At 46.5% G+C, this 26,785-nt stretch overlaps 1 protein-coding gene across 1 annotated transcript in view; it reads left to right on the forward strand.

Annotated features, from left to right (window-relative positions):
- Nucleotides 1-8,983: 8,983 nt before the first annotated feature.
- The window catches only part of LOC142476218 (uncharacterized), a 56,312-nt gene continuing 38,510 nt past the window's right edge, over nt 8,984-26,785 (forward strand). Inside the window, exons 1-4 of the mRNA XM_075581708.1 lie at nt 8,984-9,506; nt 11,647-11,859; nt 18,583-18,798; nt 21,563-21,688. Coding sequence (XP_075437823.1) covers nt 9,298-9,506; nt 11,647-11,859; nt 18,583-18,798; nt 21,563-21,688 — 764 coding nt within the window. The 5' untranslated portion in view covers nt 8,984-9,297. The remainder of the gene's footprint in view (nt 9,507-11,646; nt 11,860-18,582; nt 18,799-21,562; nt 21,689-26,785) is intronic.

Below are 26,785 nucleotides of genomic sequence, written 5' to 3' on the forward strand. Positions count from 1 at the left end.
GGAGGGGAGGGTGTTTTCCCTACCTGTCTTCCGATGTCCCCCGTGGGAAACTTGAGTCAGATCTGGAATAAAGCAGAATAGGTTATTTCGGTGTAGGTAAAGTGCAGTTAAAATAAAACAGAGAGAGTGGGTGAGGGTGACAGACAGAGAGAGAGTGAGAGGGTGACAGAGAGAGAGAGAGGGTGGGAGAAAGGGAGGGTGGGAGAGAGAGAGAGGGTGGGAGAGAAAGAGAGAGAGGGTGGGGAGATAGAGAGAGGGTGGGAGAGAGAGAGAGGGTGGGAGAGAGAGAGAGAGGGTGGGAGAGAGAGAGAGAGAGGGTGGGAGAGAGAGATGGTGGGAGAGGGAGAGAGAGGGTGGAGAGAGAGAGAGAGGGTGGGAGAGAGAGAGAGAGGGTGGGAGAGAGAGAGAGAGGGTGGAGGAGAGAGAGAGGATGGGAGAGAGAGAGAGGGTGGGAGAGAGAGAGAGGGTGGGACAGAGAGAGAGGGTTTGAGAGAGAGAGGGTGGGAGAGAGAGAGGGTGGAGAGAGAGAAAGCGTGGGGAGAGAGAGAGAGAGGATGGGGGAGAGAGAGAGGGTGGGAGAGAGAGAGAAGGTGGGAGAGAGAGAGGGTGGGAGAGAGAGAGGGTGGGAGAGAGAGAGAGGGCGGGAGAGAGGGTGGGAGAGAGAGAGGGTGGGAGAGGGTGGAGGAGAGAGGATGGGAGAGAGAGGGTGGGAGAGAGAGAGAGGGTGGGAGAAAGAGAGGGTGGGAGAGAGAGAGAGAGGGTTTGAGAGATAGAGGGTGGGAGAGAGAGAGAAAGGGTGGGGGAGAGAGAGAGAGGATGGGGGAGAGAGAGAGGGTGGGGAGAGAGAGAGAGGGGGGAGAGGGAGAGGGTGGGGGAGAGAGAGAGGGTGAGGGAGAGAGAGAGGGTGGTTGACTGACTGGCACGTGGGTGGTTGACTGACTCACTGGGCCTGTTGGTGGCCCTGTCCCTCATTCTCTCTCTACTTCCCCCCCATTTTCTCTCCCCCTCTCCCATTGTCTCCCCTATTCTCTCTCCCTTCCTCCCCACCCCCATTCGCTCAATCCCCTCTATTCTCTCTCTCCCCACCCATCTCCCTCTCCCCCCCCCTCCATTCTCTCCCCCCCTCCCCCATTCTCTCTCTGACCTGGACAGACGCACACAGCCACTGACCTACAGACACTCACACAGACCTACAGACACCAACACAGACAGACCAACAAAAACACTGACCACACACAGACACCCACACAGTCACTGCTGGCCTGCACAGACAACACAGCCACTGATACACACAGCCACAGATACACACACTCCCCCCAACAAACACACTCTCCCCCCCCCCCCTACACACACACACTGCCCCCCCCCCACACACACTCTCCCCCCACACACACACACACTCCCCCCCACACACACACACTCCCCCCCACACACACACACACTCTCCCCCCCCCCACACACACACTCCCTCCCCCGCACACACTCTCCCCCCCACACACATACTCTCCCTCCCCCCCACACACACACTCACTCTCCTCCCACACACACACTCTCCCCCCCTCCCACACACACTCCCCCCCCTCCTCCACTCTCTCTTCCCCCCCCCCACACTCTCCCCCACACACACACTCCCCCACCACACAATCCCCCCACACACACACTCTCCCCCCCACACACATTCCCCCCCACACACACACTCTCCCCCCACACACACTCTCCCTCCCCCACACACTCTCCCTTCCCCCCACAAACACACTCTCCTCCCCCCACACACACACTCACTTTCCCCCCTCATACACACACTCTCCCCCCCACACACTCTCCCCCCCACACACACACTCTCCCCCTCCCACACACACTCTCCCCCCCACACACACACTCTCCCCCCCACACACACACACTCCCCCCCCCATCCCCACACTCACCTCCCCACACACAAACACTCTCCCCCCCCACACACACTCCCCCCACACTCCCCCCCCACACACACACTCTCCCCCCCACACACACACACTCTCCCTCCCCCTGCCACACACTCTCCCCCCCCAACAAAACACTCCCCCCCACACCCACACACTTTCCCCCCACACACACACACTCTCACTCCCCCTGCCACACACTCTCCCCCCCAACACACACTCCCCCCTCCCACACACACACTCTCCCCCCCCACACACACACTATCCTCCCACACACACACACTCCCCCACCAACACTCCCCCCACACACACACTCTCCCCCCCCCCACACATTCCCCCCCCCACACACACTCTCCCCCCCACACACATACACTCTCCCTACCCCCCACACACTCTCCCCTTCCCCCAACAAACACACACTCTCCCGCCCCCCCCACACACACTCACTCTCCCCCCCCACACACATACTCTCCCCCCCCACACACACTCCCCCCCCACACACACACTCTCCCCCCCACACACACACACACTCACCCCCACACACACACTCTCACCAACCCCACACACCACACTCTTCCCCCCCCCACACACACTCTCTCCCACACACACTCCCCCCCACACACTCCGCCCCCACACACTCCCCCCCCACACACACTCTCCCCCCCCCACACACACACTCTCCCTCCCCCGCCACACTCTCCCCCCCCAACACACACTCCTCCCCCCCAACACACACACTCTCCCCCCACACACACTCTCCCTCCCCCCAAACACACTCCTCCCTCCCCCCCCCACACACCACTCTCCCCCCCCCCACACACGCACACAAAGTGGAGTACAGCGCCGGATGTGAGTGACTGGAGGGGGGGGGGATGACAGAGGAAAGGCCTGCTTTCTGAGCCTCCCGCTGCACCAAACGCCCGCCAGCGATCGCGCACCACCACTGCCCGCCCCCACGCCCATTTCCCGCACCAAGGAGACCGGTGCCAAGGGAGCGCCAAGGGTGCAAGGGGGGAGCGCCAAGGGGGCAAGCGGCAAGGGGGTGAGCGGCAAGGGGGAGAGCGCCAAGGGTGCGAGCGGCCAGGTGGGGCAAGCGGCAAGGGGGCTGAGCGCCAAGGGGGGTGAGCGGCAAGGGGGATGAGCACCAAAGGGGGTGAACGCCAAAGGGGGTGAGTGGCAAAGGGGGTGAGCGTCTCTGTCCTGGAACTAGATTCCACATTCCTCTGTCTCTCCTTTAGTTTATGGGATTCATTTCTCCGTGTTACAGTTGCCTGTCATTTTCCCCTGTCCCAGCAGCTTGCTGTATTAGAAATGCAACATTATTGCTACATGTTGTGGTTTCCTTAGACATTTCAGTGAGTTGCTATAGCAACCCCAGCCTCTCTCCCAAATGGGCTAGTCTCGTTTTCCTCCCCCGCTGCTCTGCCCACAGATGGTCTGTCCCAGGCTATCTTGCTACCCAGAATACATTGGGACTTCCTTTCCACCATTATCACTGGCTGAGTGAGTACCTTCTGTAACTGCTCTAGTGGCAGGATTACCCTTTTCACCTGCCCTTACTACAATCACCCACAGAGAAACTTTATCCCATCACAAATATCTCTTCCACAAGTGCCTGTCTTTGTTGCCACTTTCCCTAAAATAAAGTGAAGAAAATATAACAGGACTTGTTGCGTTTTGCAAAGAGGGCCGAGTTGAACCTATCTGGGCTAATCATCCTACACATGACCCTGGCCTCCAGAATAGTCCCTGTGGCTGCCCGCCCGGCGGGGAAACCGCGCAGCAGGCAGAGGAGCCAGGAGCGGGAAGGCAGACACACACACTCGCCGTCTGCTCTGCACAAAGCGGAAGCCCCGCCCCCGGCTTCCTCAGACCTGCTTGCGACCATCCCCTTCATCCCGGCCGGCATTCTAAGCCCCGCCTCCTTCATTCAACCCATGCAGCTCTTCACCCAATCCCCCGGCAGCATTCACTCACACAGAGAATACTTACCAGCAGCCGCATCCTCCTCACCGCCGCCGTAACCGGGACACATTGGCTGGGGCGCAAAAATATCCATTGTGGGCCGCATCCCCCTATTCTCTCTCCCCCTTCCCTCCCCACCCCCATTCGCTTAATCCCCTTTATTCTCTCTCCCCCACCCATCTCCCTCTCCCCCCCCCTCCATTCTCTCCCCCCCCCTCCCCATTCTCTCTCTGACCTGCACAGACACACACAGCCACTGACCTACAGCCACTCACACAGACCTACAGACACCAACACAGACAGACCAACAAAGACAATGACCACACACAGACACCCACACAGTCACTGTCTGCCTGCACAGACACACACAGCCACTGATACACACGCCACAGATACACACACTCCCCCCAACACACACACACTCTCCCCCCCCACACACACACTCTCCCCCCACACACACACTCCCCACACCCCCCCCACACACACTCTCCCCCCCCCCACACACACACACTCTCCCCCCCCCACACACACACTCTCCCCCCCCCACACACACACTCCCCCCCCCACACACACACTCTCCCCCACACACACACTCTCCCCCCACACACACTCTCCACCCATACACACACTCTCCCCCACACACACACTCTCCCCTCCCCACACCCTCTCCCCCCCACACACCCTCTCCCCCCCCACACACACACTCTCCTCCCCCCCACACACACTCTCCCCCCCCCCACACACACTCTCCCCCGACACACACTCTCCCCCGCACACACACTCTCCCCCACACACACACTCTCCCCCCACACACACTCTCTCTCCCCCCACACACACAACTCTCCTCCCCCCACACACACATTCACTCTCCATCCCACCCACACACATAATCTCCCCGCATCCACACACACACACTCTCCCCCCACACACATACACTCTACCCCCCAAACACACACTTTCCCCCCACACACATTCTCTCCCCCCACACACTCCCCCCCCACACACACACACTCTCCCCCCCCACACACACTCTCCCCCCCCCACACACACACACTCCCCCCACCACACACTCTCCCTCCCCCCCACACACACACACACTTTCCTCCCCCCCACACACACACTCTCCCCCCTCCACACACACACTCTCCCCCCCCCATACAAACACACTCTTCCCCCCACACACACACTCTCCCCCCCACACACACTCTCCCACCCACACACACACTCCCCCCCCCCACACACAGACTCTACCCCCACACACACACACTCCCCCTGCACACTCCCCCCCACACACTCCCCCCCACACACACACGCTCTCCCCCACACAAACACTCTCCCTCCCCCCCACACACTATCCCCCCCACACACACTCACTCTCCCTCCTCCCCACACACACACTCTCCCTCCCCCCCACACACTCTCCCTCCCCCCCCACACACACTCTCCCTCCCCCCCCACTCACACACAAAGTTGTTGGCCGCATGTGCCCGCGGGCCGCGAGTTTGACATGCTTGTTCTACGAGGACCTATACAGTGGAGAAAAAGTGGCACATAATGGAATGACAAAAATGGCTCTGAGGGAGTTCCTGACGAGCTCTGGCCTGCTAAACTGAATAGGTTGGACAGAGAGTACCTAGGTGCAGATTCTACAATTGAGGAATTGACACAGGTCATTGAGGAGCTGAAGCCGTCAAAGGCTTCGGGTCCAGGTGGCTTTCAGGCCTCTAATATAAGAAATTCCTTAAACAATCTGGCCCCCTGTTTGCTCCGGATGTTTAATGCAGTCTTAGCGGGGCCTCATTCCCGGAACGGATGCTCCAAGTGTCTATCACAGTAATACACAAACCAGGTATAGATCCGCTAGATTGTAAAAGTTATAGCTAATATAACTAATACTTTTTACCCAGGAGCAGGAGGAGGGGGCCAGTCTCTGTATGAAATTCGAGCACAAACTGTTCAAGGATCTCTGCCTTGGTACGCTGTTTCTGGTTGTATCCACCTGGTACATAAGTCCACTAAGTGGTGGGCTATGGCCCAGGGTCTGTCTCTGTGTATTTGACTGTCCGGACCACTGCCGGTAGGTCTCCGGGGTGAGGCCTAGATGATCCAGAATGGCAGCCTTTAGTCTCTGATAGTCCGTGGCCTCGTCTGCCGGTAGAGCCTGGTTGGCTGCCTGCGTTTCTCCTATGAGGTTTGGAGCCAAGTCGTTACCCAGCGACCAACTGTCCAGCCCTGGGCAGTGGCTACCCTTTTAAAAGAGAAGAGAAAGCCTCTGGGTCTTCTGTTGGCTTCTATTTTAGGCAGCATCACCAGCGATTTATTTGGAATCTATGGTCTGACTGAGACTGCACCTGGAGCCAGCATGTGGAGGAGCTTTTCTGTTTGCTGAGCCTGCTTGCTGGTGCAGGAACTGAGAAAACATTTCCTCCATTTTTTAATGGTGTGCCCTTTGGATGCATGGGCCATCCAAAGATCCCACTTCGCACCACCTGTGGCAGGACGGCTTCGCAATAGGGTCAGTAGGAGTCCCAACCAGTAAGTAAGGCTTTTAACCTCCAGTGGTTTATTTTCCACAATCAAATAAACATTTAGGCACACTGTCCCTTTAAGACAAACAAACCATAAATAAAAACCCTACTCCATTAGGGGACTAACTATACAGAAGGTCCCTATCTCTCCTCTGGGTAGCTAGCCTACTTCCAGGTTAAACAAGATTATGCAAATATCTGCAGTGAAAATATATAAGTCCTTATCTGTGTTTGGGGAGCTTTGTCCCTAGAGAGTCCAAGTAATCCCTTCTGGATACTGCAACAGCAGCTTTAATTCCTCTGCAGGGTTAGGAGGCTGGTTACTAGTAGACAGGGCTGTGTCCAGCAGGCTTGTCTCAGCTTGTGGCAATCCTCTGTCTGGGGGAGCAGAACCTCCGGCGTACTTCCTGGTTTGGAAAAGTCTCTCTCCCTTCCTGCTCAGGTCTGGCATCTTATACAGCTGCCTGACAGCTACCATAACTCAGCCCTGATGCCCAGGTATCTCTGTGTTAACCCTCTGACTGGTGGTTTCAGACGTCAGAGGTATGTTTCCCATGCATAATTGACAGCGAATGACTTCACCCTGTCACAATCATCCTCTTCAGAGCTTTTTCAGGATGGTCATGGACAGGAAAGCCTTCCTGAGAATGAAACTCGCTGCTGTGAGCATACAGATGAGGTCAACACCCTAGTGTTAGCTGGATGACCGCTGCACCCTGCATAGAGCACAATCCGTGGCCTAACCCAGGGTTGCGCAAACTGGGGGGCACAATATTTTCAGAGTGTGGCGCTTAGAAGCCCCATGCTCTTCCCCACAACATTTAAATTAAATGCCGGGGGAGAGCGCGAGGCCTCTGTAAGGCTCTTACCTTGTCTCCGGCGGCTTCTTGTGGGTGCAGACAAAGCTTGCTTACCCCTGGCTTAAACCTTTCACTGTCAGGGAACAATGTGTTGCAGGCATCTCCGGCAGTGAAAGGATTAATCATACTACGTATTCAAACCTTGTTTTTTTTGTTTGTTTTGTTTTTCCCTGTATATAGTTTAAAAAATAAATTATATTAAAAAAACACGATTGCTCTTTCCAACACGGTTTTTATTTTTAAAATCTGATGCTTTGTTCAGGAGATAGAAGCTTATGCAATATTAAGTGTCTGGGAGGTTAAAATAGAGCTCTCCCCAGGGCCCAGTGCTGTATAAAGTTTACCATGGTAACATCTGAAGCAAGAGATTAATGGAGACATAATTTCTAACTGTAGCCAGGTCCCCTCTGGCTCCCCGGTTCCCCGCCCTCTCTCCTCTTAACTCCGCTGCTGCCGTGTGGTTGCGGGTGGCGGCGAGCTCGCCAGCGGCCCCTCTGCAGGGTGCCGCCATGTTGGATTGGTGCATACGCATGCGCAAAGGCTCGCGCAGAAAGTGCGTGGCGGCCATTGAAGGGTTGCACATGCGCAGTGGAGTGAGCGCACATGGCGGCCCATAGGTGCTTAGGGGCAGGAGTACCACACGACGCCAGGGAGCCAATCGCTCGGCTAGGTCTCCTGCAGGAGATACTATTTTGTGGCTGGAATAGGAAGTGTCAGTAAGTGCTGGGACAGGACAGGGGTAGGAGGTATGTGAACAGGGGTCTGTGACCCTCTGCCATAGGCCAGATTCCCCCTAGGCCCCAGCTAGGCCCCGTCTCCACCAATTAGTTTGTAGCTGCTACAGGGACAGGCCCTTAGGTAGGGACCCTGCCCCACTAGCTAGTAAATAGATCAGGGACACAGCTGGGACCTGGGACCGGATCACTCCTGCTGACAAAGACTGTCATCAAGGTGGGACACTCCAGCGGGAAACCACCCCACGCGGAGGCAGACTCGTCGCGGAGGCTATGGTTGGATCAGCGAATCCCTTGTCTGTTCAGTCGGCGCGTCCGGTTGCTGGAGCACCCGGCAGGTACCTTACAGAACGTGCACCAACTGTACTACACTCCATTTAGTGGGCCGCGCAGTCACACACATTGGGGTGGGTGTGGGACCTTGTGGGACTGGGATTCTCTGGACACAGTGTGGGTTACACGGTGGTGGGGTACAGCCGTGTGAGGCGTGTGGCAGTTGTATCTTTAGTCACATAGAGTTATAAGGTATTATAGAGTATAAGATATGTTACAGTAAAGGCCTTTCTATTTTACATTGTGTGTGTTCATTGTTTGGGTCCTGTGAGGAGCTCCTCCCACTACGTTGGGATCCCTCTCAGGTGGAGGCGCTGCACCAAGGTTGTAAGTATATCACCCTAGGCTCCCCGTGGCGGCGGCTTAGGCCCCTGTGAGCCAACAGGTAAAGGGCAGCACCAGTAGCCATCTTGTTTACGGGGAAACAGGGCTACATAACACTTAAAAGATTTTTTTAAAGAGCAGAACCTGCTGAGGCAGCGAAATACTAACATTTATCATATTTATCCTGATCAGTCCCTAAAAAACCTCCCTGAGAGCCTCGGTAACCACATTGGGACTCTATGGAATAGATTATATAGTCAGTTTAGTTTATATCAATGTCTGTTATTTCAGCGTTTAACGTATATAATGTGTGTTGGAGACCCGGGTACAATATCCCACATTGTAGAGTCCCACCTATTCCTGAGCCACCATATGCCTTTTGTCACAGAATGCCGTGACGGTCGCCATGGTCTTGATCATCTTTACAAAAAATGCATCTTTAGAATGTTCCGTGGCTGGAACTTCACTGCATTTCAAACACTAACATTTCAGGGATGAGACCTCAAACTTTGATAACTCATAACTGGTGCCTGCTTCTTCTGCGATAAGGAGCTGCCTCTGTTACCAAATTGCTTTAAGACCACTTTGGCAGTGTGTGGGTTAGCGCGCAGCATCCATTGCTCCATGCCTGGATATGGCGACCTGCTGCTTTGCCATGTGTGTGCCTCTGCAGACACGCTGGAGGTCGTTCCGTGTAAGACGGCAGCTGGACCACAGGCAGAGTGCCGTGGCGTTTATCCACGCTTTGTGGAGGGGATGCAGCCAGCGACGGAGGTACAGGAGACACATTCAAGATATCACGCTGCTCCAGGCCCTGTGCAGAGGCTACTTGCAGCGACGGAGGTACGGGGGGGGAGGGATGGGGACGGACATGGGGGGCAGTGGTTTTAAAGCAGTAATGTGCTCTTCTCACCGTGAAATGTAACCGCCTTCTCTCATTTTTAGCATTGCTGCGGTTTGCAGCAACCCCGCTCATTAAGAAAAAAAATTGAATTTTGTAAATATGAGTTGCCGAAAATTTGTCTCGTGGGGAGATTAAAATGGCTGCAATCCACTAAGAGTAGCATCTGTTGCATACACATATACATATACATATATACATATATACATATATATATATATATATATATATATATATATATATATATACATAGATATATACTTATATATACATACATATATATAAAACAACTGTAAATATTACTGTATGTTCATTTGCATGTCTTAGACAGGTCTGCAACCCTTGCTGCAGTGGAAGCGCTGTATGCTGGGCGATAATGGGGAAAGACAGGGTTGCAGACCTGTCTAAGACATGCAAATGAACATACAGTAATATTTACAGTTGCTTTATGCTTTACTGTGGAGGGTTTTTGTCACTTTTTTTACCCACCATAACCTTAATAATAGTGGTGATTACCTAGTCTAGTCTCAAACCTGCTTAGCCATTAAGACCAACCTCACACTGATGATACCCATCAAGGTTGAAACATGTCTGTGAGTGGGTTTAATGGCTTTGCATCTCATCCCAGCCTCTGTCTAAAAGCTGTGTTTAAAACAGCATGCATTGGCTTGAGGATTTGCTTGTGTAATACGAGCTTGAGACAAAAGGTGGCACTGAGTGTTCATTTGCATGTCATTTCCCAGTATCCCTTGCTGCAGTGGAAGCGCTGTATGCTGGGCGACAATGGGGAAAGACAGGGTTGCAGACCTGTCTAAGACATGCAAATGAACATACAGTAATATTTACAGTTGCTGTATGCTTTACTGTGGAGGGTTTTTGTCACTTTTTTTTACCCACCATAACCTTAATAATAGTGGTGATTACATATATATATATATCTGTATGAATGTATATATAATAGTCTGATTTCTGATTAGCTAAGCTTGTTGACTACTGTACCTGCGTGTACTCCGATGTATCATCCACGATGTAACATTAATGAAAAGAAAGAAATGGCGGGTGAGCAATGTCCGCCACCATTCACCCACATTAAGAAGGCAGGTGTTGCCATGGTAACAGATTATGCCGGTGAAATATGGTAATAAACAGATGCAAACTCGGCAGAAAATCAAGATTTAGTTGAAATGAAACATTAGAGATTAACACGGCAGGAGCTGCCAAGGTGTCATTTTTTGTGACTTACTACCTGTGTTATGTTCTATGGGATGTTACACATTCGTCCATCAAGTTCAACCTACGCTAAATGTGGATGACAGATACTTTATCCTATAACCCTATTTACAGTATATTGATCCATAGAAAGGCAAACAAAAAACCCCAGTAAAATATCATCTAATGATATCTCATTAGGGGAAAAATAAGTCCATTCCTGACTCCAAGAATTGGCAATCACATTACTCCCTGGATCAACATCTTTCCCATGTATACTTATTTGGTATATCCCTGTATTTCCTTTCTAAAAAGATGTCCAACCTTTTTTTTACACATCTATTGTATCTGCCATCACAGTCTCCATGGGTAATGAATTCCACATTTTCAAAATTATCATATCCCCTCTTAGCTGCCTCTTTTCTAATGTAAAAAAATCGAATTTAGCTAGCCTCTCCTCATAAATCAGATTATTTGTCCCATGTATTAATTTGGTGGCTCTTCTCTGCACTTTCTCCAATTTATAATGTCTTTTCTAAGGACTGGTGCCTACAATTGTACTCCATATTTAAGGTGTGGTCTTACTAATGCTTTGTAAAGGGGCATAATTATGTTTATTTCCCTTAAATCCATTGGCCATTTATTGTAAGATAAGATCTTGTTTGCCTTTGCAGTTACTGCATGACTTTGGGCACTATTGCTGTACACTATTTTGTACATTAACCTCTTGTGTGGAACCGTATCAAAGCCTATGCAAAATCTAAGTAGATCACAATAATTTAGTATTTTCTATAAATACTTTTTAGTGTAATTTTCAATCCCCAATATAATAGTGGTTGGATGGTAATGTTAATATAATATCCGTCTTACCAGGTACAAGGAGATGGTGTCTGAGAAGAGGAGACAGGAAGCCCTTGAACGAGAAGAGGAGCATAAATGGAGACATGACAACTCTGATGGAATGCAGAAGGCAGAAGAAGAGGAGAAAGGAGGGAGAAGGCAGAACGAGGTGGGGCAGGGGGAAGCAGAGGTGATGCCCGAGGAGAATCCAGGGGAGAGCCTAGAGAGCAAGGAGAAGCTGACAGAGTAAGGACCTGCAGATATGTGGCATATCGGTCTGTGTGTACTTGTATCTGTATGATTCACTTATCAGAGAGAGTGACTGAGCATGGACTTCCCTTCCATCCATTGCCCATTTATTGTAAGATAAGATCTTGTTTGCCTTTGCAGTTACTGCATGACTTTGGGCACTATTGCTGTGTACAAGCACTCCTAAATCCTTCTCCATCAAGGATTCCCCCAATTTATCCCCATTTAATTTGCAAGTCTCCTGTTTATTCTTGTTTCTCAAATGCATAACCTTACATTTATCTGTATTAAACCTCATCTGCCATTTACCTGCCCAAGTTTCCAGTCTCCCCAAGTCCTTCTGGAGAGAAATTACATCCTGCTCTGATTCTACTACCTTACACAATTTAGTATCATCAGCAAAGATTGAGACTTTGCTCTCGATGCCAACCTCAAGGTCATTAACAAACAAGTTAAAAAGCAGGGGTCCCAGTACCGATCCCTGAGGTACTCCACTCACGACTTTAGCCCAACCTGAAAAAGTTCCATTTACGACAACTCTATGTTGTGTATCCTTCAACCAGTTTTCAATCCAGGTGCAAATATTTTTAGAGTCCAATTTGCTTTATTTTGTACATTAACCTCTTGTGTGGAACCGTATCAAAGCCTATGCAAAATCTAAGTAGATCACAATAATTTAGTATTTTCTATAAATATTTTTAGTGTAATTTTCAATCCCCAATATAATAGTGGTTGGATGGTAATGTTAATATAATATCCGTCTTACCAGGTACAAGGATATGGTGTCTGAGAAGAGCAGACAGGAAGCCCTTGAACGAGAAGAGGAGCATAAATGGAGACATGACAACTCCGATGGAGTGCAGAAGGCAGAAGAAGAGGAGAAAGGAGGGAGAAGGCAGAATGAGGTGGGGCAGGGGGAAGCAGCGGTGATGCCCGAGGAGGAGAATCCAGGGGAGAGCCTAGAGAGCAAGGAGAAGCTGACAGAGTAAGGACCTGCAGATATGTGGCATATCGGTCTGTGTGTACTTGTATCTGTATGATTCACTTATCAGAGAGAGTGACTGAGCATGGACTTCCCTTCCATCCATTGCCCATTTATTGTAAGATAAGATCTTGTTTGCCTTTGCAGTTACTGCATGACTTTGGGCACTATTGCTGTGTACAAGCACTCCTAAATCCTTCTCCATCAAGGATTCCCCCAATTTATCCCCATTTAATTTGCAAGTCTCCTGTTTATTCTTGTTTCTCAAATGCATAACCTTACATTTATCTGTATTAAACCTCATCTACCATTTACCTGCCCAAGTTTCCAGTCTCCCCAAGTCCTTCTGGAGAGAAATTACATCCTGCTCTGATTCTACTACCTTACACAATTTAGTATCATCAGCAAGGATTGCGACTTTGCTCTCGATGCCAACCTCAAGGTCATTAACAAACAAGTTAAAAAGCAGGGGTCCCAGTACCGATCCCTGAGGTACTCCACTCACGACTTTAGCCCAACCTGAAAAAGTTCCATTTACGACAACTCTATGTTGTGTATCCTTCAACCAGTTTTCAATCCAGGTGCAAATATTTTTAGAGTCCAATTTGCTTTATTTTGTACAGTAACCTCTTGTGTGGAACCGTATCAAAGCCTATGCAAAATCTAAGTAGATCACAATAATTTAGTATTTTCTATAAATACATTTTAGTGTAATTTTCAATCCCCAATATAATAGTGGTTGGTGGTATAATAGTAATAGAATGTTAATATAATATCCGTCTTACCAGGTACAAGGAGATGGTGTCTGAGAATAGCAGACAGGAAGCCCTTGAACGAGAAGAGGAGCATAAATGGAGACATGACAACTCCGATGGAGTGCAGAAGGCAGAAGAAGAGGAGAAAGGAGGGAGAAGGCAGAATGAGGTGGGGCAGGGGGAAGCAGCGGTGATGCCCGAGGAGGAGAATCCAGGGGAGAGCCTAGAGAGCAAGGAGAAGCTGACAGAGTAAGGACCTGCAGATATGTGGCATATCGGTCTGTGTGTACTTGTATCTGTATGATTCACTTATCAGAGAGAGTGACTGAGCATGGACTTCCCTTCCATCCATTGCCCATTTATTGTAAGATAAGATCTTGTTTGCCTTTGCAGTTACTGCATGACTTTGGGCACTATTGCTGTGTACAAGCACTCCTAAATCCTTCTCCATCAAGGATTCCCCCAATTTATCCCCATTTAATTTAGCAAGTCTCCTGTTTATTCTTGTTTCTCAAATGCATAACCTTACATGTATCTGTATTAAACCTCATCTGCCATTTACCTGCCCAAGTTTCCAGTCTCCCCAAGTCCTTCTGGAGAGAAAGTACATCCTGCTCTGATTCTACTACCTTACACAATTTAGTATCATCAGCAAAGATTAAGACTTTGCTCTCGATGCCAACCTCAAGGTCATTAACAAACAAGTTAAAAAGCAGGGGTCCTAGTACCGATCCCTGAGGTACTCCACTCACGACTTTAGCCCAACCTGAAAAAGTTCCATTTACGACAACTCTACTGTATGTTGTGTATCCTTCAACCAGTTTTCAATCCAGGTACAAATATTTTTAGAGTCCAATTTGCTTTATTTTGTACATTAACCTCTTGTGTGGAACCGTATCAAAGCCTATGCAAAATCGAAGTAGATCACAATAATTTAGTATTTTCTATAAATACTTTTTAGTGTAATTTTCAATCCCCAATATAATAGTGGTTGGATGGTAATGTTAATATAATATCCGTCTTACCAGGTACAAGGAGATGGTGTCTGAGAAGAGCAAACAGGAAGCCCTTGAACGAGAAGAGGAGCATAAATGGAGACATGACAACTCCGATGGAGTGCAGAAAGCAGAAGAAGAGGAGAAAGGAGGGAGAAGGCAGAACGAGGTGGGGCAGGGGGAAGCAGAGGTGATGCCCGCGAAGGAGAATCCAGGGGAGAGCCTAGAGAGCAAGGAGAAGCTGACAGAGTAAGGACCTGCAGATATGTGGCATATCGGTCTGTGTGTACTTGTATCTGTATGATTCACTTATCAGAGAGAGTGACTGAGCATGGACTTCCCTTAAAACCATTGCCCATTTATTGTAAGATAAGATCTTGTTTGCCTTTGCAGTTACTGCATGACTTTGGGCACTATTGCTGTGTACAAGCACTCCTAAATCCTTCTCCATCAAGGATTCCCCCAATTTATCCCCATTTAATTTGCAAGTCTCCTGTTTATTCTTGTTTCTCAAATGCATAACCTTACATTTATCTGTATTAAACCTCATCTGCCATTTACCTGCCCAAGTTTCCAGTCTCCCCAAGTCCTTCTGGAGAGAAAGTACATCCTGCTCTGATTCTACTACCTTACACAATTTAGTTTCATCAGCAAAGATTGAGACTTTGCTCTCGATGCCAACCTCAAGGTCATTAACAAACAAGTTAAAAAGCAGGGGTCCCAGTACCGATCCCTGAGGTACTCCACTCACGACTTTAGCCCAACCTGAAAAAGTTCCATTTACGACAACTCTATGTTGTGTATCCTTCAACCAGTTTTCAATCCAGGTGCAAATATTTTTAGAGTCCAAATTGCTTTATTTTGTACATTAACCTCTTGTGTGGAACCGTATCAAAGCCTATGCAAAATCTAAGTAGATCACAATAATTTAGTATTTTCTATAAATATTTTTAGTGTAATTTTCAATCCCCAATATAATAGTGGTTGGATGGTAATGTTAATATAATAACCGTCTTACCAGGTACAAGGAGATGGTGTCTGAGAAGAGCAGACAGGAAGCCCTTGAACGAGAAGAGGAGCATAAATGGAGACATGACAACTCCGATGGAGTGCAGAAGGCAGAAGAAGAGGAGAAAGGAGGGAGAAGGCAGAATGAGGTGGGGCAGGGGGAAGCAGCGGTGATGCCCGAGGAGGAGAATCCAGGGGAGAGCCTAGAGAGCAAGGAGAAGCTGACAGAGTAAGGACCTGCAGATATGTGGCATATCGGTCTGTGTGTACTTGTATCTGTATGATTCACTTATCAGAGAGAGTGACTGAGCATGGACTTCCCTTCCATCCATTGCCCATTTATTGTAAGATAAGATCTTGTTTGCCTTTGCAGTTACTGCATGACTTTGGGCACTATTGCTGTGTACAAGCACTCCTAAATCCTTCTCCATCAAGGATTCCCCCAATTTATCCCCATTTAATTTGCAAGTCTCCTGTTTATTCTTGTTTCTCAAATGCATAACCTTACATTTATCTGTATTAAACCTCATCTGCCATTTACCTGCCCAAGTTTCCAGTCTCCCCAAGTCCTTCTGGAGAGAAAGTACATCCTGCTCTGATTCTACTACCTTACACAATTTAGTATCATCAGCAAAGATTAAGACTTTGCTCTCGATGCCAACCTCAAGGTCATTAACAAACAAGTTAAAAAGCAGGGGTCCTAGTACCGATCCCTGAGGTACTCCACTCACGACTTTAGCCCAACCTGAAAAAGTTCCATTTACGACAACTCTATGTTGTGTATCCTTCAACCAGTTTTCAATCCAGGTGCAAATATTTTTAGAGTCCAATTTGCTTTATTTTGTACATTAACCTCTTGTGTGGAACCGTATCAAAGCCTATGCAAAATCTAAGTAGATCACAATAATTTAGTATTTTCTATAAATACTTTTTAGTGTAATTTTCAATCCCCAATATAATAGTGGTTGGATGGTAATGTTAATATAATAACCGTCTTACCAGGTACAAGGATATGGTGTCTGAGAAGAGCAGACAGGAAGCCCTTGAACGAGAAGAGGAGCATAAATGGAGACATGACAACTCCGATGGAGTGCAGAAGGCAGAAGAAGAGGAGAAAGGAGGGAGAAGGCAGAATGAGGTGGGGCAGGGGGAAGCAGCGGTGATGCCCGAGGAGGAGAATCCAGGGGAGAGCCTAGAGAGCAAGGAGAAGCTGACAGAGTAAGGACCTGCAGATATGTGGCATATCGGTCTGTGTGTACTTGTATCTGTATGATTCACTTATCTGAGAGAGTGACTGAGCATGGACTTCCCTTCCATCCATTGCCCATTTATTGTAAGATAAGATCTTGTTTGCCTTTGCAGTTACTGCATGACTTTGGGCACTATTGCTGTGTACAAGCACTCCTAAATCCTTCTCCATCAAGGATTCCCCCAATTTATCCCCATTTAATTTGCAAGTCTCCTGTTTATTCTTGTTTCTCAAATGCATAACCTTACATTTATCTGTATTAAACCTCATCTACCATTTACCTGCCCAAGTTTCCAGTCTCCCCAAGTCCTTCTGGAGAGAAATTACATCCTGCTCTGATTCTACTACCTTACACAATTTAGTATCATCAGCAAAGATTGCGACTTTGCTCTCGATGCCAACCTCAAGGTCATTAACAAACAAGTTAAAAAGCAGGGGTCCCAGTACCGATCCCTGAGGTACTCCACTCACGACTTTAGCCCAACCTGAAAAAGTTCCATTTACGACAACTCTATGTTGTGTATCCTTCAACCAGTTTTCAATCCAGGTGCAAATATTTTTAGAGTCCAATTTGCTTTATTTTGTACAGTAACCTCTTGTGTGGAACCGTATCAAAGCCTATGCAAAATCGAAGTAGATCACAATAATTTAGTATTTTCTATAAATACATTTTAGTGTAATTTTCAATCCCCAATATAATAGTGGTTGGATGGTAATGTTAATATAATATCCGTCTTACCAGGTACAAGGAGATGGTGTCTGAGAAGAGCAGACAGGAAGCCCTTGAACGAGAAGAGGAGCATAAATGGAGACATGACAACTCCGATGGAGTGCAGAAGGCAGAAGAAGAGGAGAAAGGAGGGAGAAGGCAGAACGAGGTGGGGCAGGGGGAAGCAGAGGTGATGCCCGCGAAGGAGAATCCAGGGGAGAGCCTAGAGAGCAAGGAGAAGCTGACAGAGTAAGGACCTGCAGATATGTGGCATATCGGTCTGTGTGTACTTGTATCTGTATGATTCACTTATCAGAGAGAGTGACTGAGCATGGACTTCCCTTCCATCCATTGCCCATTTATTGTAAGATAAGATCTTGTTTGCCTTTGCAGTTACTGCATGACTTTGGGCACTATTGCTGTGTACAAGCACTCCTAAATCCTTCTCCATCAAGGATTCCCCCAATTTATCCCCATTTAATTTGCAAGTCTCCTGTTTATTCTTGTTTCTCAAATGCATAACCTTACATTTATCTGTATTAAACCTCATCTGCCATTTACCTGCCCAAGTTTCCAGTCTCCCCAAGTCCTTCTGGAGAGAAAGTACATCCTGCTCTGATTCTACTACCTTACACAATTTAGTATCATCAGCAAAGATTGAGACTTTGCTCTCGATGCCAACCTCAAGGTCATTAACAAACAAGTTAAAAAGCAGGGGTCCTAGTACCGATCCCTGAGGTACTCCACTCACGACTTTAGCCCAACCTGAAAAAGTTCCATTTACGACAACTCTATGTTGTGTATCCTTCAACCAGTTTTCAATCCAGGTGCCAATATTTTTAGAGTCCAATTTGCTTTATTTTGTACATTAACCTCTTGTGTGGAACCGTATCAAAGCCTATGCAAAATCTAAGTAGATCACAATAATTTAGTATTTTCTATAAATACTTTTTAGTGTAATTTTCAATCCCAAATATAATAGTGGTTGGATGGTAATGTTAATATAATATCCGTCTTACCAGGTACAAGGAGATGGTGTCTGAGAAGAGCAGACAGGAAGCCCTTGAACGAGAAGAGGAGCATAAATGGAGACATGACAACTCCGATGGAGTGCAGAAGGCAGAAGAAGAGGAGAAAGGAGGGAGAAGGCAGAACGAGGTGGGGCAGGGGGAAGCAGAGGTGATGCCCGAGAAGGAGAATCCAGGGGAGAGCCTAGAGAGCATGGAGAAGCTGACAGAGTAAGGACCTGCAGATATGTGGCATATCGGTCTGTGTGTACTTGTATCTGTATGATTCACTTATCAGAGAGAGTGACTGAGCATGGACTTCCCTTCCATCCATTGCCCATTTATTGTAAGATAAGATCTTGTTTGCCTTTGCAGTTACTGCATGACTTTGGGCACTATTGCTGTGTACAAGCACTCCTAAATCCTTCTCCATCAAGGATTCCCCCAATTTATCCCCATTTAATTTGCAAGTCTCCTGTTTATTCTTGTTTCTCAAATGCATAACCTTACATTTATCTGTATTAAACCTCATCTGCCATTTACCTGCCCAAGTTTCCAGTCTCCCCAAGTCCTTCTGGAGAGAAATTACATCCTGCTCTGATTCTACTACCTTACACAATTTAGTATCATCAGCAAAGATTAAGACTTTGCTCTCGATCCCAACCTCAAGGTCATTAACAAACAAGTTAAAAAGCAGGGGTCCTAGTACCGATCCCTGAGGTACTCCACTCACGACTTTAGCCCAACCTGAAAAAGTTCCATTTACGACAACTCTATGTTGTGTATCCTTCAACCAGTTTTCAATCCAGGTGCAAATATTTTTAGAGTCCAATTTGCTTTATTTTGTACATTAACCTCTTGTGTGGAACCGTATCAAAGCCTATGCAAAATCTAAGTAGATCACAATAATTTAGTATTTTCTATAAATACTTTTTAGTGTAATTTTCAATCCCCAATATAATAGTGGTTGGATGGTAATGTTAATATAATAACCGTCTTACCAGGTACAAGGAGATGGTGTCTGAGAAGAGCAGACAGGAAGCCCTTGAACGAGAAGAGGAGCATAAATGGAGACATGACAACTCCGATGGAGTGCAGAAGGCAGAAGAAGAGGAGAAAGGAGGGAGAAGGCAGAATGAGGTGGGGCAGGGGGAAGCAGCGGTGATGCCCGAGGAGGAGAATCCAGGGGAGAGCCTAGAGAGCAAGGAGAAGCTGACAGAGTAAGGACCTGCAGATATGTGGCATATCGGTCTGTGTGTACTTGTATCTGTATGATTCACTTATCAGAGAGAGTGACTGAGCATGGACTTCCCTTCCATCCATTGCCCATTTATTGTAAGATAAGATCTTGTTTGCCTTTGCAGTTACTGCATGACTTTGGGCACTATTGCTGTGTACAAGCACTCCTAAATCCTTCTCCATCAAGGATTCCCCCAATTTATCCCCATTTAATTTGCAAGTCTCCTGTTTATTCTTGTTTCTCAAATGCATAACCTTACATTTATCTGTATTAAACCTCATCTGCCATTTACCTGCCCAAGTTTCCAGTCTCCCCAAGTCCTTCTGGAGAGAAATTACATCCTGCTCTGATTCTACTACCTTACACAATTTAGTATCATCAGCAAAGATTAAGACTTTGCTCTCGATGCCAACCTCAAGGTCATTAACAAACAAGTTAAAAAGCAGGGGTCCTAGTACCGATCCCTGAGGTACTCCACTCACGACTTTAGCCCAACCTGAAAAAGTTCCATTTACGACAACTCTATGTTGTGTATCCTTCAACCAGTTTTCAATCCAGGTGCAAATATTTTTAGAGTCCAATTTGCTTTATTTTGTACATTAACCTCTTGTGTGGAACCGTATCAAAGCCTATGCAAAATCTAAGTAGATCACAATAATTTAGTATTTTCTATAAATACTTTTTAGTGTAATTTTCAATCCCCAATATAATAGTGGTTGGATGGTAATGTTAATATAATAACCGTCTTACCAGGTACAAGGAGATGGTGTCTGAGAAGAGCAGACAGGAAGCCCTTGAACGAGAAGAGGAGCATAAATGGAGACATGACAACTCCGATGGAGTGCAGAAGGCAGAAGAAGAGGAGAAAGGAGGGAGAAGGCAGAATGAGGTGGGGCAGGGGGAAGCAGCGGTGATGCCCGAGGAGGAGAATCCAGGGGAGAGCCTAGAGAGCAAGGAGAAGCTGACAGAGTAAGGACCTGCAGATATGTGGCATATCGGTCTGTGTGTACTTGTATCTGTATGATTCACTTATCAGAGAGAGTGACTGAGCATGGACTTCCCTTCCATCCATTGCCCATTTATTGTAAGATAAGATCTTGTTTGCCTTTGCAGTTACTGCATGACTTTGGGCACTATTGCTGTGTACAAGCACTCCTAAATCCTTCTCCATCAAGGATTCCCCCAATTTATCCCCATTTAATTTAGCAAGTCTCCTGTTTATTCTTGTTTCTCAAATGCATAACCTTACATGTATCTGTATTAAACCTCATCTGCCATTTACCTGCCCAAGTTTCCAGTCTCCCCAAGTCCTTCTGGAGAGAAAGTACATCCTGCTCTGATTCTACTACCTTACACAATTTAGTATCATCAGCAAAGATTAAGACTTTGCTCTCGATGCCAACCTCAAGGTCATTAACAAACAAGTTAAAAAGCAGGGGTCCTAGTACCGATCCCTGAGGTACTCCACTCACGACTTTAGCCCAACCTGAAAAAGTTCCATTTACGACAACTCTATGTTGTGTATCCTTCAACCAGTTTTCAATCCAGGTACAAATATTTTTAGAGTCCAATTTGCTTTATTTTGTACAGTAACCTCTTGTGTGGAACCGTATCAAAGCCTATGCAAAATCTAAGTAGATCACAATAATTTAGTATTTTCTATAAATACATTTTAGTGTAATTTTCAATCCCCAATATAATAGTGGTTGGTGGTATAATAGTAATAGAATGTTAATATAATATCCGTCTTACCAGGTACAAGGAGATGGTGTCTGAGAATAGCAGACAGGAAGCCCTTGAACGAGAAGAGGAGCATAAATGGAGACATGACAACTCCGATGGAGTGCAGAAGGCAGAAGAAGAGGAGAAAGGAGGGAGAAGGCAGAATGAGGTGGGGCAGGGGGAAGCAGCGGTGATGCCCGAGGAGGAGAATCCAGGGGAGAGCCTAGAGAGCAAGGAGAAGCTGACAGAGTAAGGACCTGCAGATATGTGGCATATCGGTCTGTGTGTACTTGTATCTGTATGATTCACTTATCAGAGAGAGTGACTGAGCATGGACTTCCCTTCCATCCATTGCCCATTTATTGTAAGATAAGATCTTGTTTGCCTTTGCAGTTACTGCATGACTTTGGGCACTATTGCTGTGTACAAGCACTCCTAAATCCTTCTCCATCAAGGATTCCCCCAATTTATCCCCATTTAATTTAGCAAGTCTCCTGTTTATTCTTGTTTCTCAAATGCATAACCTTACATGTATCTGTATTAAACCTCATCTGCCATTTACCTGCCCAAGTTTCCAGTCTCCCCAAGTCCTTCTGGAGAGAAAGTACATCCTGCTCTGATTCTACTACCTTACACAATTTAGTATCATCAGCAAAGATTAAGACTTTGCTCTCGATGCCAACCTCAAGGTCATTAACAAACAAGTTAAAAAGCAGGGGTCCTAGTACCGATCCCTGAGGTACTCCACTCACGACTTTAGCCCAACCTGAAAAAGTTCCATTTACGACAACTCTATGTTGTGTATCCTTCAACCAGTTTTCAATCCAGGTACAAATATTTTTAGAGTCCAATTTGCTTTATTTTGTTCATTAACCTCTTGTGTGGAACCGTATCAAAACCTATGCAAAATCGAAGTAGATCACAATAATTTAGTATTTTCTATAAATATTTTTAGTGTAATTTTCAATCCCCAATATAATAGTGGTTGGATGGTAATGTTAATATAATATCCGTCTTACCAGGTACAAGGAGATGGTGTCTGAGAAGAGCAGACAGGAAGCCCTTGAACGAGAAGAGGAGCATAAATGGAGACATGACAACTCCGATGGAGTGCAGAAAGCAGAAGAAGAGGAGAAAGGAGGGAGAAGGCAGAACGAGGTGGGGCAGGGGGAAGCAGAGGTGATGCCCGCGAAGGAGAATCCAGGGGAGAGCCTAGAGAGCAAGGAGAAGCTGACAGAGTAAGGACCTGCAGATATGTGGCATATCGGTCTGTGTGTACTTGTATCTGTATGATTCACTTATCAGAGAGAGTGACTGAGCATGGACTTCCCTTCCATCCATTGCCCATTTATTGTAAGATAAGATCTTGTTTGCCTTTGCAGTTACTGCATGACTTTGGGCACTATTGCTGTGTACAAGCACTCCTAAATCCTTCTCCATCAAGGATTCCCCCAATTTATCCCCATTTAATTTGCAAGTCTCCTGTTTATTCTTGTTTCTCAAATGCATAACCTTACATTTATCTGTATTAAACCTCATCTGCCATTTACCTGCCCAAGTTTCCAGTCTCCCCAAGTCCTTCTGGAGAGAAAGTACATCCTGCTCTGATTCTACTACCTTACACAATTTAGTATCATCAGCAAAGATTGAGACTTTGCTCTCGATGCCAACCTCAAGGTCATTAACAAACAAGTTAAAAAGCAGGGGTCCTAGTACCGATCCCTGAGGTACTCCACTCACGACTTTAGCCCAACCTGAAAAAGTTCCATTTACGACAACTCTATGTTGTGTATCCTTCAACCAGTTTTCAATCCAGGTGCAAATATTTTTAGAGTCCAATTTGCTTTATTTTGTACATTAACCTCTTGTGTGGAACCGTATCAAAGCCTATGCAAAATCTAAGTAGATCACAATAATTTAGTATTTTCTATAAATACTTTTTAGTGTAATTTTCAATCCCAAATATAATAGTGGTTGGATGGTAATGTTAATATAATATCCGTCTTACCAGGTACAAGGAGATGGTGTCTGAGAAGAGCAGACAGGAAGCCCTTGAACGAGAAGAGGAGCATAAATGGAGACATGACAACTCCGATGGAGTGCAGAAGGCAGAAGAAGAGGAGAAAGGAGGGAGAAGGCAGAACGAGGTGGGGCAGGGGGAAGCAGAGGTGATGCCCGAGAAGGAGAATCCAGGGGAGAGACTAGAGAGCAAGGAGAAGCTGACAGAATAAGGACCTGCAGATATGTGGCATATCGGTCTGTGTGTACTTGTATCTGTATGATTCACTTATCAGAGAGAGTGACTGAGCATGGACTTCCCTTCCATCCATTGCCCATTTATTGTAAGATAAGATCTTGTTTGCCTTTGCAGTTACTGCATGACTTTGGGCACTATTGCTGTGTACAAGCACTCCTAAATCCTTCTCCATCAAGGATTCCCCCAATTTATCCCCATTTAATTTGCAAGTCTCCTGTTTATTCTTGTTTCTCAAATGCATAACCTTACATTTATCTGTATTAAACCTCATCTGCCATTTACCTGCCCAAGTTTCCAGTCTCCCCAAGTCCTTCTGGAGAGAAATTACATCCTGCTCTAATTCTACTACCTTACACAATTTAGTATCATCAGCAAAGATTAAGACTTTGCTCTCGATGCCAACCTCAAGGTCATTAACAAACAAGTTAAAAAGCAGGGGTCCTAGTACCGATCCCTGAGGTACTCCACTCACGACTTTAGCCCAACCTGAAAAAGTTCCATTTACGACAACTCTATGTTGTGTATCCTTCAACCAGTTTTCAATCCAGGTGCAAATATTTTTAGAGTCCAATTTGCTTTATTTTGTACATTAACCTCTTGTGTGGAACCGTATCAAAGCCTATGCAAAATCTAAGTAGATCACAATAATTTAGTATTTTCTATAAATACTTTTTAGTGTAATTTTCAATCCCCAATATAATAGTGGTTGGTGGTATAATAGTAATAGAATGTTAATATAATATCCGTCTTACCAGGTACAAGGAGATGGTGTCTGAGAATAGCAGACAGGAAGCCCTTGAACGAGAAGAGGAGCATAAATGGAGACATGACAACTCCGATGGAGTGCAGAAGGCAGAAGAAGAGGAGAAAGGAGGGAGAAGGCAGAATGAGGTGGGGCAGGGGGAAGCAGCGGTGATGCCCGAGGAGGAGAATCCAGGGGAGAGCCTAGAGAGCAAGGAGAAGCTGACAGAGTAAGGACCTGCAGATATGTGGCATATCGGTCTGTGTGTACTTGTATCTGTATGATTCACTTATCAGAGAGAGTGACTGAGCATGGACTTCCCTTCCATCCATTGCCCATTTATTGTAAGATAAGATCTTGTTTGCCTTTGCAGTTACTGCATGACTTTGGGCACTATTGCTGTGTACAAGCACTCCTAAATCCTTCTCCATCAAGGATTCCCCCAATTTATCCCCATTTAATTTAGCAAGTCTCCTGTTTATTCTTGTTTCTCAAATGCATAACCTTACATGTATCTGTATTAAACCTCATCTGCCATTTACCTGCCCAAGTTTCCAGTCTCCCCAAGTCCTTCTGGAGAGAAAGTACATCCTGCTCTGATTCTACTACCTTACACAATTTAGTATCATCAGCAAAGATTAAGACTTTGCTCTCGATGCCAACCTCAAGGTCATTAACAAACAAGTTAAAAAGCAGGGGTCCTAGTACCGATCCCTGAGGTACTCCACTCACGACTTTAGCCCAACCTGAAAAAGTTCCATTTACGACAACTCTATGTTGTGTATCCTTCAACCAGTTTTCAATCCAGGTACAAATATTTTTAGAGTCCAATTTGCTTTATTTTGTACAGTAACCTCTTGTGTGGAACCGTATCAAAGCCTATGCAAAATCTAAGTAGATCACAATAATTTAGTATTTTCTATAAATACATTTTAGTGTAATTTTCAATCCCCAATATAATAGTGGTTGGTGGTATAATAGTAATAGAATGTTAATATAATATCCGTCTTACCAGGTACAAGGAGATGGTGTCTGAGAATAGCAGACAGGAAGCCCTTGAACGAGAAGAGGAGCATAAATGGAGACATGACAACTCCGATGGAGTGCAGAAGGCAGAAGAAGAGGAGAAAGGAGGGAGAAGGCAGAATGAGGTGGGGCAGGGGGAAGCAGCGGTGATGCCCGAGGAGGAGAATCCAGGGGAGAGCCTAGAGAGCAAGGAGAAGCTGACAGAGTAAGGACCTGCAGATATGTGGCATATCGGTCTGTGTGTACTTGTATCTGTATGATTCACTTATCAGAGAGAGTGACTGAGCATGGACTTCCCTTCCATCCATTGCCCATTTATTGTAAGATAAGATCTTGTTTGCCTTTGCAGTTACTGCATGACTTTGGGCACTATTGCTGTGTACAAGCACTCCTAAATCCTTCTCCATCAAGGATTCCCCCAATTTATCCCCATTTAATTTAGCAAGTCTCCTGTTTATTCTTGTTTCTCAAATGCATAACCTTACATGTATCTGTATTAAACCTCATCTGCCATTTACCTGCCCAAGTTTCCAGTCTCCCCAAGTCCTTCTGGAGAGAAAGTACATCCTGCTCTGATTCTACTACCTTACACAATTTAGTATCATCAGCAAAGATTAAGACTTTGCTCTCGATGCCAACCTCAAGGTCATTAACAAACAAGTTAAAAAGCAGGGGTCCTAGTACCGATCCCTGAGGTACTCCACTCACGACTTTAGCCCAACCTGAAAAAGTTCCATTTACGACAACTCTATGTTGTGTATCCTTCAACCAGTTTTCAATCCAGGTGCAAATATTTTTAGAGTCCAATTTGCTTTATTTTGTACATTAACCTCTTGTGTGGAACCGTATCAAAGCCTATGCAAAATCTAAGTAGATCACAATAATTTAGTATTTTCTATAAATACTTTTTAGTGTAATTTTCAATCCCCAATATAATAGTGGTTGGATGGTAATGTTAATATAATAACCGTCTTACCAGGTACAAGGAGATGGTGTCTGAGAAGAGCAGACAGGAAGCCCTTGAACGAGAAGAGGAGCATAAATGGAGACATGACAACTCCGATGGAGTGCAGAAGGCAGAAGAAGAGGAGAAAGGAGGGAGAAGGCAGAATGAGGTGGGGCAGGGGGAAGCAGCGGTGATGCCCGAGGAGGAGAATCCAGGGGAGAGCCTAGAGAGCAAGGAGAAGCTGACAGAGTAAGGACCTGCAGATATGTGGCATATCGGTCTGTG

Source organism: Ascaphus truei, unplaced genomic scaffold (assembly GCF_040206685.1).
Source record: "Ascaphus truei isolate aAscTru1 unplaced genomic scaffold, aAscTru1.hap1 HAP1_SCAFFOLD_1506, whole genome shotgun sequence".
Classification (NCBI taxonomy): domain Eukaryota; kingdom Metazoa; phylum Chordata; class Amphibia; order Anura; family Ascaphidae; genus Ascaphus; species Ascaphus truei.